We start from the raw sequence: 16,813 nt of genomic DNA, 5'->3' as shown, positions 1-16,813 counted from the left end.
GAGGCATTTTGCCCATACTTGTTTGAGTTTATAGCTCAAACTCAGTCAGACTGGATGGAGATCATATGTAAACATCAATTTTTAGGTCTTAAGAAATACTCTTATTTTGATTTATGTTTGAACGTTGACTACACTGTTCTAATACATTAAATGTTTTCATCTAAACCATTATATTGTAGCTCTGGCTTTGATTGGGGTTGCTGTCCTGCTGGAAGGTGAGCCTCCACCCTAGTCTCAAGTCTTTATCAGTCTCTAACAGTAGGTACCGGTACGGAGAAAACAGTAATGGAAACGCTCGCAAAGCGAGCCGAGTGGAGTCGAGTAGGGCCAAATCGAGCCACTGGGAAAGGGGCATAATAGGGTTTCTTCCAGGTTTGCCTCATATATTTTTATAATCTCACTTTATATATTCAAAAATCGGACCAAACTGGTGAGCTGACAAAGATGGAACAACCCTCTATGTTTGTTGCCAGAACTAAATGCTTTTGTTCCATTAAATTCACAAAGGGACTATACAGTCAACTATAAGCACCGTGTTAGCAGTGTAATAGCAGGCAGGTAGACCAGTTTCATAGTGAGGCTCCTCACAAAAATATTCCCTTCTGCTCCTTTCAGCACTGTAATAAAGAAATGTTGGCTAAAACAATAACGAGAGAAGCAATAAACTGGGAGAAGCAATAAACTTATCGTTCCTTTGGGTGAGCAAAGGGGTTCTGTGAATGCAAGGACAAAGACTAATCTAAATCTCTGTCATGAACACTGTAGGAGAGGGCCATTAAATTAAAAGTCCTCTGTCTTTTCCTTCCAGTGTGGGTGAGGATAATATTGCACTGGGTGTGGGCTGCAAAAGAAACATCCATGAGTGGCTTACCTTATACAAAGCATGGGGGAATCAGACAGGTCATGAGATGAAACATGAGCTTGCAGGCAAAGTCATGTGACGTGCAGCATCACATGAAGATAGAAAGAAAGCTGAGGCCACAGCTGTGCTCCAGCTGAGATGCCAGGGGTTGACGTAAAGCTCAGTCGCATTCACTGGCGGGCCTACTTTCTGTGCTTTGAATTTGATCAAAACCACAAGTGAGAGACAGTGAGAACCAAGAGGTAGAAGTGGGGAAAATATGAATCAAACACTGCACATCCTTTGCCACTGCAGAGAGACTAATTAAATAAAAATAGCAGAATTAGAATTACTTTATAAAACATTTTTTCACAATAGAGGAGATATTTCTTTTCAGGGCCATTTATTGTGAAGAATATTGAAAATCATGCATCATTTTCCTTCCACTTAACAATTTTGTGCTACCTTGCACTGGTCTGTCACAAAACTTCAGTGAAATATATTGACATTTGTGGTTGTAACATAACACAATGTGGGACAGTCCAAGGTTTTGTCAATACTTTTGCAATGCAGCATTACAACTGAGTTAAATGGAGCACAATTCCAGTTTTGGCACTGACCATTGGCTCAGCTATAAAAACATCTAGTTCATCAATCGCATGGCATGGAAAATAAGTAGTGAACACGTAAACATTATTTTTTTCTGAAAACTTTCATTATTGACAAAAGTATCCAGATGACTGAGTTCAGGCAGTTCAATCCCTTATTTGGCCACACATGCATAAAATCCAGCACCCAGGCTTGCAGACTGTTTGAACAAACATTTGTGAAAGAATGAGTCGCCCTGAGGAGCGGATACAGTGATAGGATGACACCTGCTGAATAGTGGAAGCAATTTGGAATGACAGAAACTCAGCCAAAAAGTGGTAGGCCATCTAAAACCACAGGTTCGCATGCGGAAATGCATCATGCTCAGAAGTCATCAACTTACACACCTCTAACTTCACATGGCCTTCAGATTAGCTGATGTACAGTGCGTAGAGAACTTCATGGAATGGGTTTTCGCGCCTGAGCCGCACTGCATCCAGAGCATGCATTACCATTGGTGTAGAGCACACTGCCATTGGAGCTGTAGAGACGTGTTTTTTCTGCGGGGACAAATCTTGCCTCTCTGGCATTCCAGTTGACATGCCTAGATTTGGCAGTTGTCAGGAGAATAATTACAGCCAGACTTTCTTGTCCAACATCAGTATCTGACTTCACAAATGCTTTTCTGAAAGAATGTTGTTGAAAACTTGTGCAAAGGATGGGCCAACATCATGTTAACCTCTATGGATCCAGAATGTTATGTCTCTCAGGTTCAGATGTTGTTTTTAAATGGGTTATATAAATAAAATTGACATTGACATGTGATGCACAGAATTGGGTATTAAACACACATATTTTTCTAAATGAGTCAATAAAGCATTGACATTGACATGATTCACACCCTGAAATAAAAAATTAATCTGAAGAAATGGTCAGTCAGTCAGTTTCTACCACTTATTCCATAGTGGGTCGCAGGGAAGCTGGTGCCTATCTCCAGCAGTCTATGGGCGAGAGGCAGGGTACACCCTGGACAGGTCGCCAGTCCATCGCAGGGCAACACACAAACAACCATCCACACACTCATTCATACACCTAAGGGCAATTTAGAGTGACCAATTAACCTAACAGGCATGTCTTTGGACTGTGGGAGGAAGCCGGAGTACCCGGTGAGAACCCACGCATGCACAGGGAGAACATGCAAACTCCATGCAGAAAGACCCCCAGCTGGGAATTGAACCCAGGACCTTCTTGCTGCAAGGCAACAGTGTTACCAACTGCACCACCGTGCAGCCCCTGAAGAAATGGTCTTGATTATAATATATTTTTGTTACCTATTTTTGCTCCGGTTTTCCGCTCATTTTGTATTCACTGCCTATTACCAAACTACTTTATTTTCCCACTTGGAAGGCTGTGTTGAAAGCTGATTAATTCAAGCTCAAGGGATCTTTAATAGCCTTGCATAGGAGAAATCTGTGTTGGATAAAGGGCAGTGCTGCAAGACATTACATAAATATAACAAAGCAAGCAACAATGATTGCAATAATAAACGAAGATGTAAAAAAGGTTCATAGTAAAAATCTTAAAACACATACCAACATTTATCTCTGTTTTTGTTCTCCTCCAGCCAAGCGGTGGTGTGTTTGACTCATCTGACTCTTTTAAAGCCCAGTCTGCTGTAACTTAATTTCCACCCCTCATTCATCAAACCCCAGTTAACCTCATCAGTCTGTTTGTCCTTCACGTCATCAAACCATTTGTTGCACCATAGGGTTCAATACAACTATGTAAATTTGTCATGACAGAGATTTATCATGTTGCATAAGTTGTATTTCTGCAGCTCAAAATTAGAAACTACACACACATGTCAGTCTGTGCAGCATACAATCTAAATAAAACTACATAGTTATACTGTTATATCACTCTCTTTTATGTTAGAGCAGGGCCAGGAGGGTAAAAGGTTAACAGACAGCCTTAGATTGTACAATAATAATGGCAACAAAGCTTGTCATTACTTAAGGCAGTGTAACTGCATACCTGAATGCACAACTAAACACACCTTTTACAATTGACCTTTCCCCTGATTTTTCAAAGCAGATATGTGATATCTGATCATTGTAAAATGTTCTTTTTGACATTGAAATGGCCTTTGTAAAACAAAAAGGCACTACCATATATGGATGATAACACACAGAGCGAGGCAGCCTATTGTTGTAAACAAAAAAACGATTATCTTACTGGACAAAAAAAAATTTTAAAAGGAATATTTCAAATGGATGCAAGGCCACTTATTAGTGATTCAAAACAGTTTGGAGAGAGCATTCTGATTTTTGCCACAGATCCTTTATAGAGGCAAAGTTGCTGAGGTTTGTGAAAGTGAAGTTAGTGGACTTCTCGTCTTCTCTCTATTCAAAACACTCCATGCCCCAGGATTTTAAACAATTGGAAACTTTTTTGTTGGTAGCATTTTCAACTGCATTGTATTTTCTTTCATTCATTCACCTTTATTTTCATATTTCTAAATTCCAGACATGGAAAGGAACATATCCAATGGCAATTTTTAACATGGGTAATATGGCTGCTCACCCAGAGCACCATGGTATCAGAGGGTAAAATGAGCATTTGAATAAAGTTATTTGTTTTGACAAGTTTTCTACTGCTCATGTTTGTTTTTAATCAATAGAGAGGGTGTGCCCCCTTTACTTATGTAAAGTGTAAGCACTGTAAGAAAATGAATCTGTGCACCACAGCTGGCTATTGAAGTTGGTGTCTGATTACAGATTCCTATTTGGTTGAAAATTAAAAGGTTGTTTGACTGTTTTCAGTGATTCTAAAAAGTTTTTCTTCAGCTCCAACCCTTGTCACAGTTGAACTAGACTATTTGACAATGACCACATAGTATTTTGAGACGCATGCAACCAGTCTTCTTTTGGCAAAAACACAAAAAAACAAAATGTTTTAATATTTTTTTAGAGTCAACACAACCTTCAATGAGAGAAGCACAAAAGCAGAACCCAAGCACATTGTGAGGGTCTGCTGGGAATGTCTGGCGAAGCCATCCGCCAGGGATGTATTCATCTCCCACCTCCGAGAAAGCTCTGACCAGATTTCTGGGGAGGGTGGAGACACAGACTCCAAGTGGACCATGTTCTCCGCATCTATTGTCGCGACGGCAATCGCCGAACTCGGTGGTGGACACCGGCAGTAAGGGATGCTGTCAAGCTGAAGAAGGAGTCCTATCGCCTGTGGTTGGCTTGTGGGACTCCTAAGGCGGCTGACAGGTAGCATGAGGCCAAGCATGCCGCGGCCCGGGCGGTGACAGGGGCAAAAACTCGGGCCTGGGAGGAGTTTGGTGAGGCCATGGCGACGGACTACCGGTTGGCCTCGAAGCGTTTCTGGCAAACGGTCCAGCGCCTCGGGAGGGGGAAGCAGTGCTTCGCCAACATTGTATTCAGTGGGGATGGGTTGCTGGGGACCTGTTGCCGGTGCATGTTGCACACACCGGTCTTGTTCATAACTTTAATGGACAGGATTTCTTGGTGCAGCCAAGGGACAGAGAGGGGTCTGGTTTGGGGACCAGTGGATTTCGTCTCTTCTTTTTGCAGATGACGTGGTCCTGCTGGCCCCCTCTAGCCAAGACCTACAGCATGCACTGGGGTGGTTCACAGCCGAGTGTGAAGCAGCTGGGATGAAGATCAGCTCCTTCAATTCAGAGGCCATGGTTCTCGACCGGAAAAGGGTGGCTTGTCCTCTTCAGTTTGGAGGGGAGTTCCTGCCTCAAGTGGAGGAGTTCAAGTATCTTGGGGTCTTGTCCACGAGTGAGGGGAAAATGGAGCGGGAGATTGACAGACGGATCGCTGCGGCTGCCGCAGTAATGGGGACGCTGTGCCGGTCCATTGTGGTGAAAAGAGAGCTGAGCCAAAAAGCGAAGCTCTTGATTTACCAATCGATCTACGTTCCTACCCTCACCTATGGCCATGAACTTTGGGTCATGACCAAAAGAACGAGATCCCAGATACAATCGGCTGAAATGAGCTTCCTCCGAAGGGTAGCCAGGCATTCCCTTAGAGATAGGGTGAGGAGCTCGGAGTAGAGCCGCTGCTCCTCCACATGGTTCAGGCATCTATACCGGATGCCTCCTGGACTCCGTCCTCGGGTGGTGTTCCAAGCACATACCACCGGGAGGAGGCTGGATGAAGCGGAAGACGACGAGTACGAGTACGAATTTTTTTAGGGTCAACATAGCCTTCAATGAGAGAAGCACGATAATAATAATAGAATAATACAGGCAGGTCAAACCTTCCCTTCATATTTTTCTCTGATTACAGATTCTTTAAAACACTGGTTAGATTTATGAAACCTATTTATGAAAACAAAAAGACTAATATTGTAATTTCTACTAAAAACAGGTTTAAATCATTTCCCATCTCAATTTAGTTGTCCCAATATTGTTTATTGTAGATTTGGTGCAGAAGGGGCTTGCCCAGGGCAGCATCTATGCAAAACCCCTACAAGCCTGAAAACAAACGAACAGGAAAGCTTTTGGGGAAAACTTTCATAAATGCATATTAACAGCAGTTTCTACAAACAGTATAATCTGGTGGGAATTCAGCTGTAACTAAATAAAGAAAAAGGTATATTAAAGAAAGTAGAGCATTCCCAGTGAGAATGTATAATCCAAAAACAAGGTTTATGTCGTGTCTAGGTGTGATCTAATGATCTAATAAAAAGTTGGCACTGTTGTCCTTAAAATATTGTAATCCAAAACAAATTATAATAATGATTGGAACCACAGCATTGGTTATATATTTATTAAGTATAATAGCCATTATCTAAATATTCCCCTTAGGGGCACCATCGTTATCGCAGTAACCCCTGATGGTATTTCAAAATCCTGCGCATTCTCTGCCTATAGTCCTCATCCATTGTTCCTCTATATACGATGGCACTGCTGACCTATACGATTAAACCAAAACAGCGCCGGCATTCTTCAGCCGCAAGTCTGCGAGTCCTCTCTATATGATCTGCTGAGTCGACAGGGCGCTCGGGGTTAACAAAGACACAGAGACACAGAGGTGGATGGGACGGGAGCGCTGAACGGTATCCCACCGCGTTTGTGTGCGCCCAACCCCTTCTTTTACTTTACGCACAAATATTAACGCAGAAGCGCCTCTTTTCCCAACCTGCGTCAAGTTGGTCACTGTTAGTTAGATGAACTCTCTCGCAATCTAAAAAAATATTTCCCAAAAGCATGTTTTTGAAGCAAATGTTCTCCTTTTTATTCCATTAAAAAAAAAAAGAATACATAAATAAATACATATACGAATAAACGTGAAAGTCTGAAAGAAGAGAGTTTGCCATTTTCAACAAAAGTCAATTCCAAAATAAAAAGGAATTAATTAAAATTTAACAAATTTTGAGGAATTAATTTTGTCTGGCATATTTGTTATTTTTTTGTAAGATACATTAGTAATTTTCATATTAATGTTACTAATAGTTCAACAGAAATGAAACAAGAATTTATAAAGTGTTATTTGAAGTGTACTTTTACTGCATTACAGCATCAGGTGGGTCAGCGGATGATGTAGAACTTTTATTTTGAAGGATTTAGCCGGAAGCAGTTGGTCTTATTTTAACACACGTGCTGGACTCACCTTTGCGCTCATTAACCAGCAACAGCTCGCGCGCGTTGCACGAGCACGGCGCGTGTCCGCCGGTATAAAACAGAAGCTCCAGGTTGAGACAAAAGGATTTGTTGAGTGAGGACGCCGAGGAAAACAGCGAGGTAAAATTTAAATTACCGAATAAATAGTCAACAGGAGTTGTTGTTTTCTTTCTTTCTTTCTTTCTTTCTTTCTTTCTTTCTTAAAAGTAGAAAAGGTGCAAAAAAGCTTCTTGATTAATTAGTAATGTTTTTTGTTTTTATTTTATTATTTTTATTGAATTAGTAAATTTCCCTTGTGATTTTCCTGAAATTTTCTTTTTTTTTTTTATAGCCATGAATAGAGTGTCTAAAACCCATGTTCTTCCCGGGCATGGGCACAGCCCCTTTCTTTAAAGTAAGATCACACTTTCACTTAAACTGAAAATACTTGTTGAAAGGACTGGCTCAGTGTCCTTTCCATGTTCTCCTCCCCCATAGGTGACTGTGTTTGAGCTAGAGCACTTCCAGGGCAAGTGTCTGGAGTTCACCTACGAATGCTGCAACATTCACGACTGTGGCATGGACAACATCCGCTCCATCCGAGTGGAGAGTGGAGCGTGAGTCACACAGCCTGTACGCCTGCAGGTCCCAGTGAACAGATGACTGATGTTGTGTGTCTGAGTGTGTCTATATATGTGTGAGGATTCTGCATCCCACATGCATGCTACATGCAGCTCAAACAGTAGAGGGGAGATTTGAGTGAGGTGAGATAAATACATTATATAGATTAATTTCACACAAACTAATGTTTTCAAGCCTTTTTGTTTTGTTAATTATGACAAGATTAGAATATTACATCACATCAATAAAAAAAAATCTTTTTTTATTACAGAAATGTGGGCTTTTTGATAGGTATGTTTTATACCTGCTTAAAGGTTGTTATTTTCAAAAAAAATACTCTTAATCTGACAAACAATCCTCATTGAAACACATATTCTAATTTATTCCAAATGGATGATGATGCTAAGCTTACCAGCAAATTAGGTACAAAGTAGCTTAAGGACCAAATTTACCTATCCTTCTGAATTTAAAAAAAGTTTAAAACAATTCTGTCTCTCATTATTCTAGTATTCATTCAACAGAAATAATTTTGGTAATCCTAAATGAACTAAAAAAGGAAAGGTTTGTTGGTTAGACTGAGAAACAGGCTATGTGTTTGTTAATACAGTGCAACCTGTTTCCAAATCCGGTGTATTTTCTAGAAACATCAGCATACAACAAACTAAGAGGCTGTATCAAGTTAGGCATACAAAAAAATAAATGTGCCGCTAAAAATGACTGAGAAACTCTGGTTTAATACTCATGCTAAAAAATGATTTGCCAATAGCTCAGACAAGTCTACTTCTCACTTTGTACTATAGTTTGAAAATAACCACTCTTGTTATTGTATTTCAAAGAAAAATGATTGATTGTTGTATTTGTTCGTGAAAAGCTACCATTTATGAACACTGAAGTCATAAAAATATTTCAAGAGTAAAAAATGTGAAATACAAATCAAACAAGTTCATATTTACATTTTATTCTATGTGTCTGATGTCAGCTGCCTGGTTGTTGTAAAAAGTGTTTGCAGTTTACATATTTTAGCCTCTTTGTTACTAACATACCTGAGACTGTCACTTTCCCCACTCATATCTGCAGCTGGGTAGGTTTTGAGCACCATGACTTCCAAGGCCAGCAGTTCATACTGGAGAGGGGTGAATACCCAACTGGGAAGCCTACGCTGGTTCGCTGTCCTACCACACTGAGCGCTTCATGTCCTTTCGGCCCATTTATTGTGCTGTGAGTATAACTCCAGAACATTACATGTCCAATGAATGAGAAGCCTTGGCTTTGCACCTCGCCTGAAGGTCAATTAATGCTAACTGACTCTCCACAGTCTCACCAAAGCAGCCGTATGATGATTTTCGAAAGAGAGAACTTCGTGGGCCGCTGCAGCGAGCTCTGCGATGACTACCCATCCCTGCAGGCCATGGGCTGGTTCATGCGTGAGGTGGGCTCCATGCATGTGCAGTGCGGAGCGTAAGTCAGCCTATCGGCCCCTTTTTTATCGTAAAGAAGCTTTAGACAATTTTAAAAGACAGGGTAAAGAAAGAAAAAGGACAAACAAATTCAAGCAGGAAATGAACAAACAGAGGCATCATCACTGAGACACTTTTAAAACAATGAAGCTTAAATGCTCTTTTTTTTCATTAAAAGGAGCACTCATTAAGTTAGTCATTCAGTGCGATGAGAAACAAAAGTGTTTTTAGATGTTATTCATCATCCTAAAAACTCAAGACAACAGGCATCAGTGTAAAAAATTGAAGAACTAAAAAAATAACAAAGTTGTCTTAAATCTGAGAGAGAAATACTCATGCTAAGAGAAACGCAAACAATGGAAAATTAAAAAATATTGTGGAAAACACGTAGAAATGTAAACAGAAAAAGATCGCTCAGGTGTCATGAGAAAGCAACAAGAGCCCAGGTATTACGTTTAAACAGTTTGCCGCTGCTGCAAGTTCTAAAATAAAGGACCAGTGTTCACATGTTCAGTCCAACATTACATATATTCCAAAGCATTATGAACATACACTTTTTAGCCACTTTAATAGGTACATCTGTTCAATTTTGTTAACAAAAAATCAGATCATCACATGGGAACACAGCTACTGAAAATAACTTGAAGTTCAAGCTTATCATCAGAATGACGAAAAAAGAAATATAAGTGACTTTGAAGGTGGCAAAGTGTGATTTTTGAAACTGCTAATCTGAGGAGATGTTCATGCACAAGCATCTCTTGGGCTTACTTACAATGGATGGTTTAGAAAAGACAAATTATCTCGTTATCGGCCGTTGTGTGGATGAAAATGCCTTGTCAATGTCAGAGGTACCTGGGATAAAGATTCAAGAAGATGGAAAGGCAGCGTTAGCTCCATCAACCATCTCAGAATGCTCAACGCCTCAAACCTTGCATCAGATAGGCTACAGCAGCAGCACCAGGTGCCGCTCCTGTCACCTAAAACAGGAAACTGAGGCTACAGTTCACAGAGGCTCACCAAAACCCGACAACTACAGATTGGATAAATGTTGCCAATCATTTTTGATTTCAGCTACAACATTCAAATGCTAGAGCCACAATTTGGGGTAAACAACATGAAATCCTGCATTGTATCAATGGTCCCTTTATGAGGTCAGTGCACCCATCATCTGATGGCTACTTCTATCAGGATAATGCACCATGTTACAAAGCTCAGGTCCTCTCAAACTGTTTTGACTTCTCTGTACTCCAATGACCTCCACAGTCACCACATCTCAAATCAACAGCACACCTTTGGGACGGGAATTAGCAGGAGATTCACATCTTTGATGTCGACAAATGTGAAACAGCTGTGCGATAATACCATGTCAATATGTGATGCTGCATTGAGTAGTTCTGAGGACACAAAAGAACCCAACCCGATACTGGGTGTAAATAATAAAGTGGCCAGTGAGTTCATTGTGCACATCAAATCAATTGCTAAAAGATTCATACTGCGCAGAGGTTTGGACAGATATAAAGAAAATCAGAAATCCAATTTTTCTGTTAACGAAGTAGACTATTGTGCTCCCGCTACTTTTTATTAACAAACAGCCCTGAAGTGTGCTGAATTGGTACATTTTCATATTGCTCAAACTATTTTTTTAACATTAGAACAATTTGCTTCCAAACTGTGTTCAGAAATTATTCCAAACTAGACAAAATAAGTACGAACCCATATTTTAAAGACATTTGTTTCAGTTAGAGGAGTTATTTATTTTTATTCCTTCTATGATAAATTACTTTGTTAAATGAAAACTGTGGTTTGCAAACTCAAAAACTTACTTTTAATTATATAGTGTATAGTACTAAAAAGACAATGGTAAAAGGTAGGTAAAATGATTGGTTAATTTGTGTTTATGCTATATTATTATTTTAGCAATTATTATTGTATCTTTTTTTGTTTTTTGTTTTCTTTTTGGTTTGTTTGGTTAATGTTCAAAAAAGCCCAAAAAAAAGTGCTGACTGAATCTATTTTGCCTTAGTAAAAATCTGTTGAATGATTTCTCACCTTTTATTTATTTTTATTTCTTGATTTCAGAAAATAATTATAGTAGCCATCTGTACTAAAGGGCTTTTGCTATTGTTGCTTTTAGGCTCAAAATTCTTAGTTTTCAACTTTATTTTCATCATTATCTGCCACCTTGCTTTGGCATTTCATCAAACAGAACAATAAGCATGTTCAAGAGTGGAAGTGGGAATAAAAAAAAACTTTTACCAGGCGCTAAACTGACGAGGTACAACAAAACCAACAACCTCTCAGGGGAAAAGATACAGAAAATATGCCTTTATAGTTGAGACAACACTTAGTCTTTCAGTTTTTAGTTTTTTAAAATTGTATTTTTCTGGTTCCTAAATGGTCAAAACCTCCTTTACATTTAGTATTTATTACCTGCTAAATTGGATAATAATGTTAATAGTCACCCTTCAGGTAATGTGGCTTAATAGATGGACACATTCTTTACTTTGGACAGAAACAGGTAAAAGCATTAGCAAAATATTTCGCTCCTTGAGGCCCCCTGCTGGCCCCCGAGAGCACCGGAGTTCTTACACAGATAATAGATCAATAAAATGTATTTATATTCAAGCTTAAAGGTGTAATTTTTTGATTTACTCAAATATGTTTTGAATGCGGGGCTGCACGGTGGTGCAGTTAGTAGCACTGTTGCCTTGCAGCAAGAAGGTCCTGGGTTCGATTCCCAACCGGGGGTCTTTCTGCATGGAGTTTGCATGTTCTCACCGGGTACTCCAGCTTCCTCCCACAGTCCAAAGACATGCCCGTTAGGTTAATTGGTCTCTCTAAATTGCCCTTAGGTGTATAAATGAGTGTGCGTGGTTGTTTGTGTGTTGCCCTGTGATGGACTGGTGACCTGTCCAGGGTGTAGCCCGCCTCTCACCCATAGACTCCTGGAGATAGGCACCAGCTCCCCCGCAACCCACTATGGAATAAGTGGTAGAAAATGACTGACTGACTGACTGTTTTGAATGCTGAATATAAAAGGCTTTTGTTTTTAGAATAAGAATTTAATCAGAATTTAATGCTACAATTGAAGTGATTGCTGCTGCTTGTGTATGTGGTGGGGTCATTACTCATGCTACATATTACTGTTACAAATAAATCTGGACAAATAACTGATCTTTTATTAAGTTGCTTGGAGAGTTTCTACTAAGGTTAATTGGCCTCTCTAAATTGCCCTTAGGTGTGAATGGGTGCAGAAAATGGATGGATGGATGGATGGATGGATGAATAGATGGAGCTGTACACCAGACACAACTACAGACTAAATGACCATGTCAGAGAAATAAACATCTTCCCAATCCCGTTTTATTTATTTAAAGATAAATTAAAACATTCCAAAGAAAAGCAAAACAAAGAAACAAGGCATAAAACACATATGAAAACTCATATAAGAGCTACCTTGGGACTTCTATAACTTAGGATTGGCTCTGACCTTTGACCATTGACCAGACCAAAATGCTGTACTGTCATTATGTTTGTTCAAGATGGTTTTGTGGCCTTGTGATGGAGAGGTAAGATGCCCAGATTGAACCTTGTCTCTTTCACATTTTTGCAACTGTAACACAATAAAAGCCACTGTGCATAATAGAAACAAGGTAAACAGCCATCTCATGCAATCATATCAAGGGGTAAAAACATATTTTAGTGCTCAATCTAATTAAAAAGTCTTAGCTTGAGCAGACTGGGACTGCTCTCTCTATAATCTTTCCCCTTTTTGGCTCTGCCTCTCCTTAGCTTTGTGTGCTACGGGTACCCGGGCTACAGGGGTCAGCAGTACATCATGGAGTGTGAGAGGCACAGCGGAGACTACCAGCACTGGAGGAACTGGGGCTCCCACTGCCAGACACCAAAGATCCAGTCCATCAGACGCATCAGGCATTGAGGAGCCACAGATCAGCAAATTCACGCATAAACATCTGTTTAACGAGTTTTTCTTGCAATGCAAACTGTCCAAAATCTTGCCTCCCAGCGAAACTAATTAGCAGCTTTTATTGCTGCAAGCAGACCCAAGGTAGGTATGTCATCTCAGGAATAACTAAACCTGTTTAGATAAGTATAAATTGTCCATGAATGAATATAATAATATTATGAAGCAAAATTAGAAGATTTGTATTTTGTACATGCTACAACCTTCTCTGATCCATCTAGGTTGTATTCATGGTTTCTTTTGCACAGGTAATTATCTTTAAACAGCATTTTTACTTCATTTTGTATATGAGTAACAGAGACAAGCAAAAGTGATGCCATTGTTTCCAGTCTCTGCTACAGAGGGTTAATTTTTAAACACTCTAAAAGACAAACTCATTGCTAATCAGTTTATTTTATGTCAGAACAACCTTTACTCTTTCACTCCATCTCAGTATAATTACCTGAATACACACATGTACTAAAAACTTATTTTTTTTAAGTAGGTCAAATCTTTTTTTATTTTTTATGGCTAGAACAAAATCAGTTTTATTTGCCAGTTTTTTTCATTCTTAATCAGCTTGTACTTTTACCTAGTAGAAAATAATTAGTTTTTACTGAGGCAGTCTATGTTAAAAAGAATTGATAAAGTGCTATCTCTGGTTCGGATGATGAGCCACACCTTTAATCACTGGGCAATCCTGCGTAAAGAGGACTCACACACGTGGAAAACTTTGTTTTGGGCTACCGAGGTTTCTCAACAACCTCATTTATTCTTCCTTACCTCGACTCCACTTCTTTCCTCATCTGTGTGCCCTTATCCCCTTTACAAACTGTCATGTCACCTGTGGTGGATGCTTCTACCACCACTACAAAGTGTTAGTATTGTTTCATTGTTTTACATTTATTAGTTTCAGATGACACTATACATAAGTTTAAGTTATTTTATTTAGACAGATATTTTCTAATGGGTGCACACTTTAAGATTTGTCTGAATGGTTTACTTATACTTGTTTTTTTTCTTTGAGGTTCTGCAAATGCAGACGAGCTGGAGGTGGAAGCCAGGAACATACCATTATTCCAAAAGACTGAGGGGGGGGGACTTTACTTCTTAACTTGTTAAAGTTGTTAGTTATTTTGTCACTTTAGTATTCACTTATTTGTGTTAAGTTAAAGATTAATTTGTGTCATTTATGTTTGTTAATTAGTTTGTATGTATTTTTCTCATTTGTTCTTATGTTGTGCCTTCCCCATTTGAGTCTAGGTTATTCCACCCCTATTTAAGTAGTCTTTGTTTTTGGTCTGGAGGTCAGTTTTGTTTGAGTTTTGTTGCTGTTCAGTTGACCCCAGCTGAGTTGGGCCCAAACTCATGTCATTTATTATCTGAGTTATTTTTGTATTGAAGTTTACCTTTTTGTTAACTATTTTTGATAGTATTAAATTGAAGTTTTTCCTAATTTTGAACACCTTTTGTCCTTGCTTAAGTCTGGTCCACCACATCACCCATTGAACTCATCCCACCTGTACGTCTTCTTTTTCTCCCATTCATCCTAGTCATCAATGTTTGAGACCCTTCTGATCCCACCCACTCTCTCCATCACTCTTCCTAACCATTTTTTATATCACTCTCTTTATCCCTTGTCATGACCCCTTTTCATCCCACTCATTCTCCTCATCCGTTTTAATTACCCATTTTGGTCCTCATCTCTGCTTGCAACCACCTCTTTATCCTCCCTATTCTACTCATCGCTCTTTATGACCACCTTTCATCACTGTCATCATCCTTATCCCTGTTTAGGATTCCTTTCCATCACACCCACCCTTTTCATCCCACTCATACATATTTACAAGCCCATTTCATCCCTTCTTCATGTTATCCAGCTCATTATACTGTCATCTCTCTAGGGGCGACTCCCAAGTTGGTGATGTCATTCGCCCACTGAGAAAACTCCCACTTGGACTCCCCAGATGAAGCTCAATCTTCTAAACCACTGTTCTCTTTAATTAAATCAATGAATGCACATTTTGGTCAAATGGCCTTTGCAATGTGGATTTTGGTATTTGAATATTAAAAAGAATTAAAAAATCTTTTTTTTGTTTGTCTTAATCTTTTTTCTGCTTGTATTTCAAAGTTTTCTTGGAGACATGTGTTTGGCAATTATTGCCAGTCTATTTTAAAGAGGGTGACATAGAAACACAATGCACATCTTAAAACCTAATCAGTTTTGTGCATTTTAAACTCATGCTTTAGTTCCAAGCATGGATGTACAGTATCAGGGAAAGAAGCATCTGTGTATATAGAAACGCAACAGCAACTCTCAAATTTACAGGGAACAGTGCAATAAGTATGTTGCCCAGTTCACTAAATATGTGCTGTGCATGATAATTTGTTTGTCAGAGAATAAGGATTACATCTGTTTTGGAATAAATTCATGTTGGGAGGCCACTTTGTAAAAAGTATATATAAAAATGTGCCCATAAATCTAATCTCAACGTATAAAACAAAACAAACACAAACAATTTGGCTATTTCTTTATACTCAATTCAAAATAATCTTTTGAAATGAGACAAAAGCAGGGCCTCACTTGGAGTGGGACAAAACCATCATTTACAGCCCCTGCACTTCCAAGCAATCACATGAAAAATATCCGGCGAAAAAAACAAATCACTATAACAACCAACAGCGAGTCTGAAAAAAATGCCAACTTGTCATTAACAAGATATTTCTGCACACCACATAGTTTTGACCTGTCACAGCAGGAAAGAATCAGGCATAATGAATAACAATAAATATGCTCAATCCGCTCAGTATGTGATGACGGCATTATAGAAAATAAGAACAATATCTGGACCCGGAAAGTCCAAAGCTGCTAATTAATATTGTTACCTCCCACCAGAGATTTTCTTCCTGTGACAGGTCAAACTTTCTTCTGGGAGAAGGGTGGGTATTAGGGATAATCATTCAGCACCACACAAAGCTGCTTCTGCATCATGGGAAAACTGAAACTGCACTTTTTAAATCATAACTTTCAACACTTTCCAATTCTAGTTTTCAAACGTAATCCAGTTATAGATAAAAGTCAGATGATCCTGCAGCATTTGACAATTTTGCAGACGTTAGTGACCACTTAACTCTAAAAAGCCTTTAAGTAAAATACCCTAATAAAGGAAAGCACACATCTGTTGTCTATACAAGTTTGTCCTTGCAGAGTCAGGGGGCATCTGGTGCCTACTCCAGCGCTCATTGGGCGAGAGGCGGTGTACAACCTGGACAGGTTGCCAGCCCATCACAGGGCGACACAGAAACACACAACCATGCACGCACATATTCATATGTACCTGAGGGCAATTAGGAGTGCATAATTAACTGAACAGTAATGTTTTTGGACTTTAGGAGGAAGCCGGGAGTACATGGTGAGAACCCACACATGCATGGGGAGAACATGCAAACTCCATGCAAAAAGACCCCAGGCCAGGATTCGAACCCAGGACCTTCTTGCTGCAGGAACAAGGCAGCAGTGCTAAAAACTGTGTAGGTGTGAAGCCCCCAACTTCGCAGAGCACACATACATGTCCCCATCCGATGTAAGCTGAACAAACCCAGTATTTGACACAAGCATAAAGAAAATAAAAACTTCAGACAAAACTAACTCGACCAAGTGTTATTTGAGCCAAGAGAAAAGCACATAAGAATAAATTATT

General features: G+C 39.4%; 1 protein-coding gene across 1 annotated transcript; it reads left to right on the top strand.

Moving 5' to 3' along the window:
• The first annotated feature begins 6,803 nt into the window (after positions 1–6,803).
• cryba1l2 (crystallin, beta A1, like 2) lies at positions 6,804–13,099 on the top strand. The gene is given in 7 exon segments (XM_047365622.1): positions 6,804–7,211; positions 7,423–7,485; positions 7,569–7,687; positions 8,769–8,833; positions 8,836–8,909; positions 9,007–9,149; positions 12,941–13,099. Coding segments are annotated over 6 exon segments (588 nt in total). The 5' UTR covers positions 6,804–7,211; positions 7,423–7,446; the 3' UTR covers positions 13,089–13,099.
• Positions 13,100–16,813: the final 3,714 nt, after the last annotated feature.

Source organism: Girardinichthys multiradiatus, chromosome 5 (assembly GCF_021462225.1).
Source record: "Girardinichthys multiradiatus isolate DD_20200921_A chromosome 5, DD_fGirMul_XY1, whole genome shotgun sequence".
Classification (NCBI taxonomy): domain Eukaryota; kingdom Metazoa; phylum Chordata; class Actinopteri; order Cyprinodontiformes; family Goodeidae; genus Girardinichthys; species Girardinichthys multiradiatus.
Note: the sequence above shows the minus strand (reverse complement) of the source record. Positions and strands in the feature narration are given on the sequence as shown.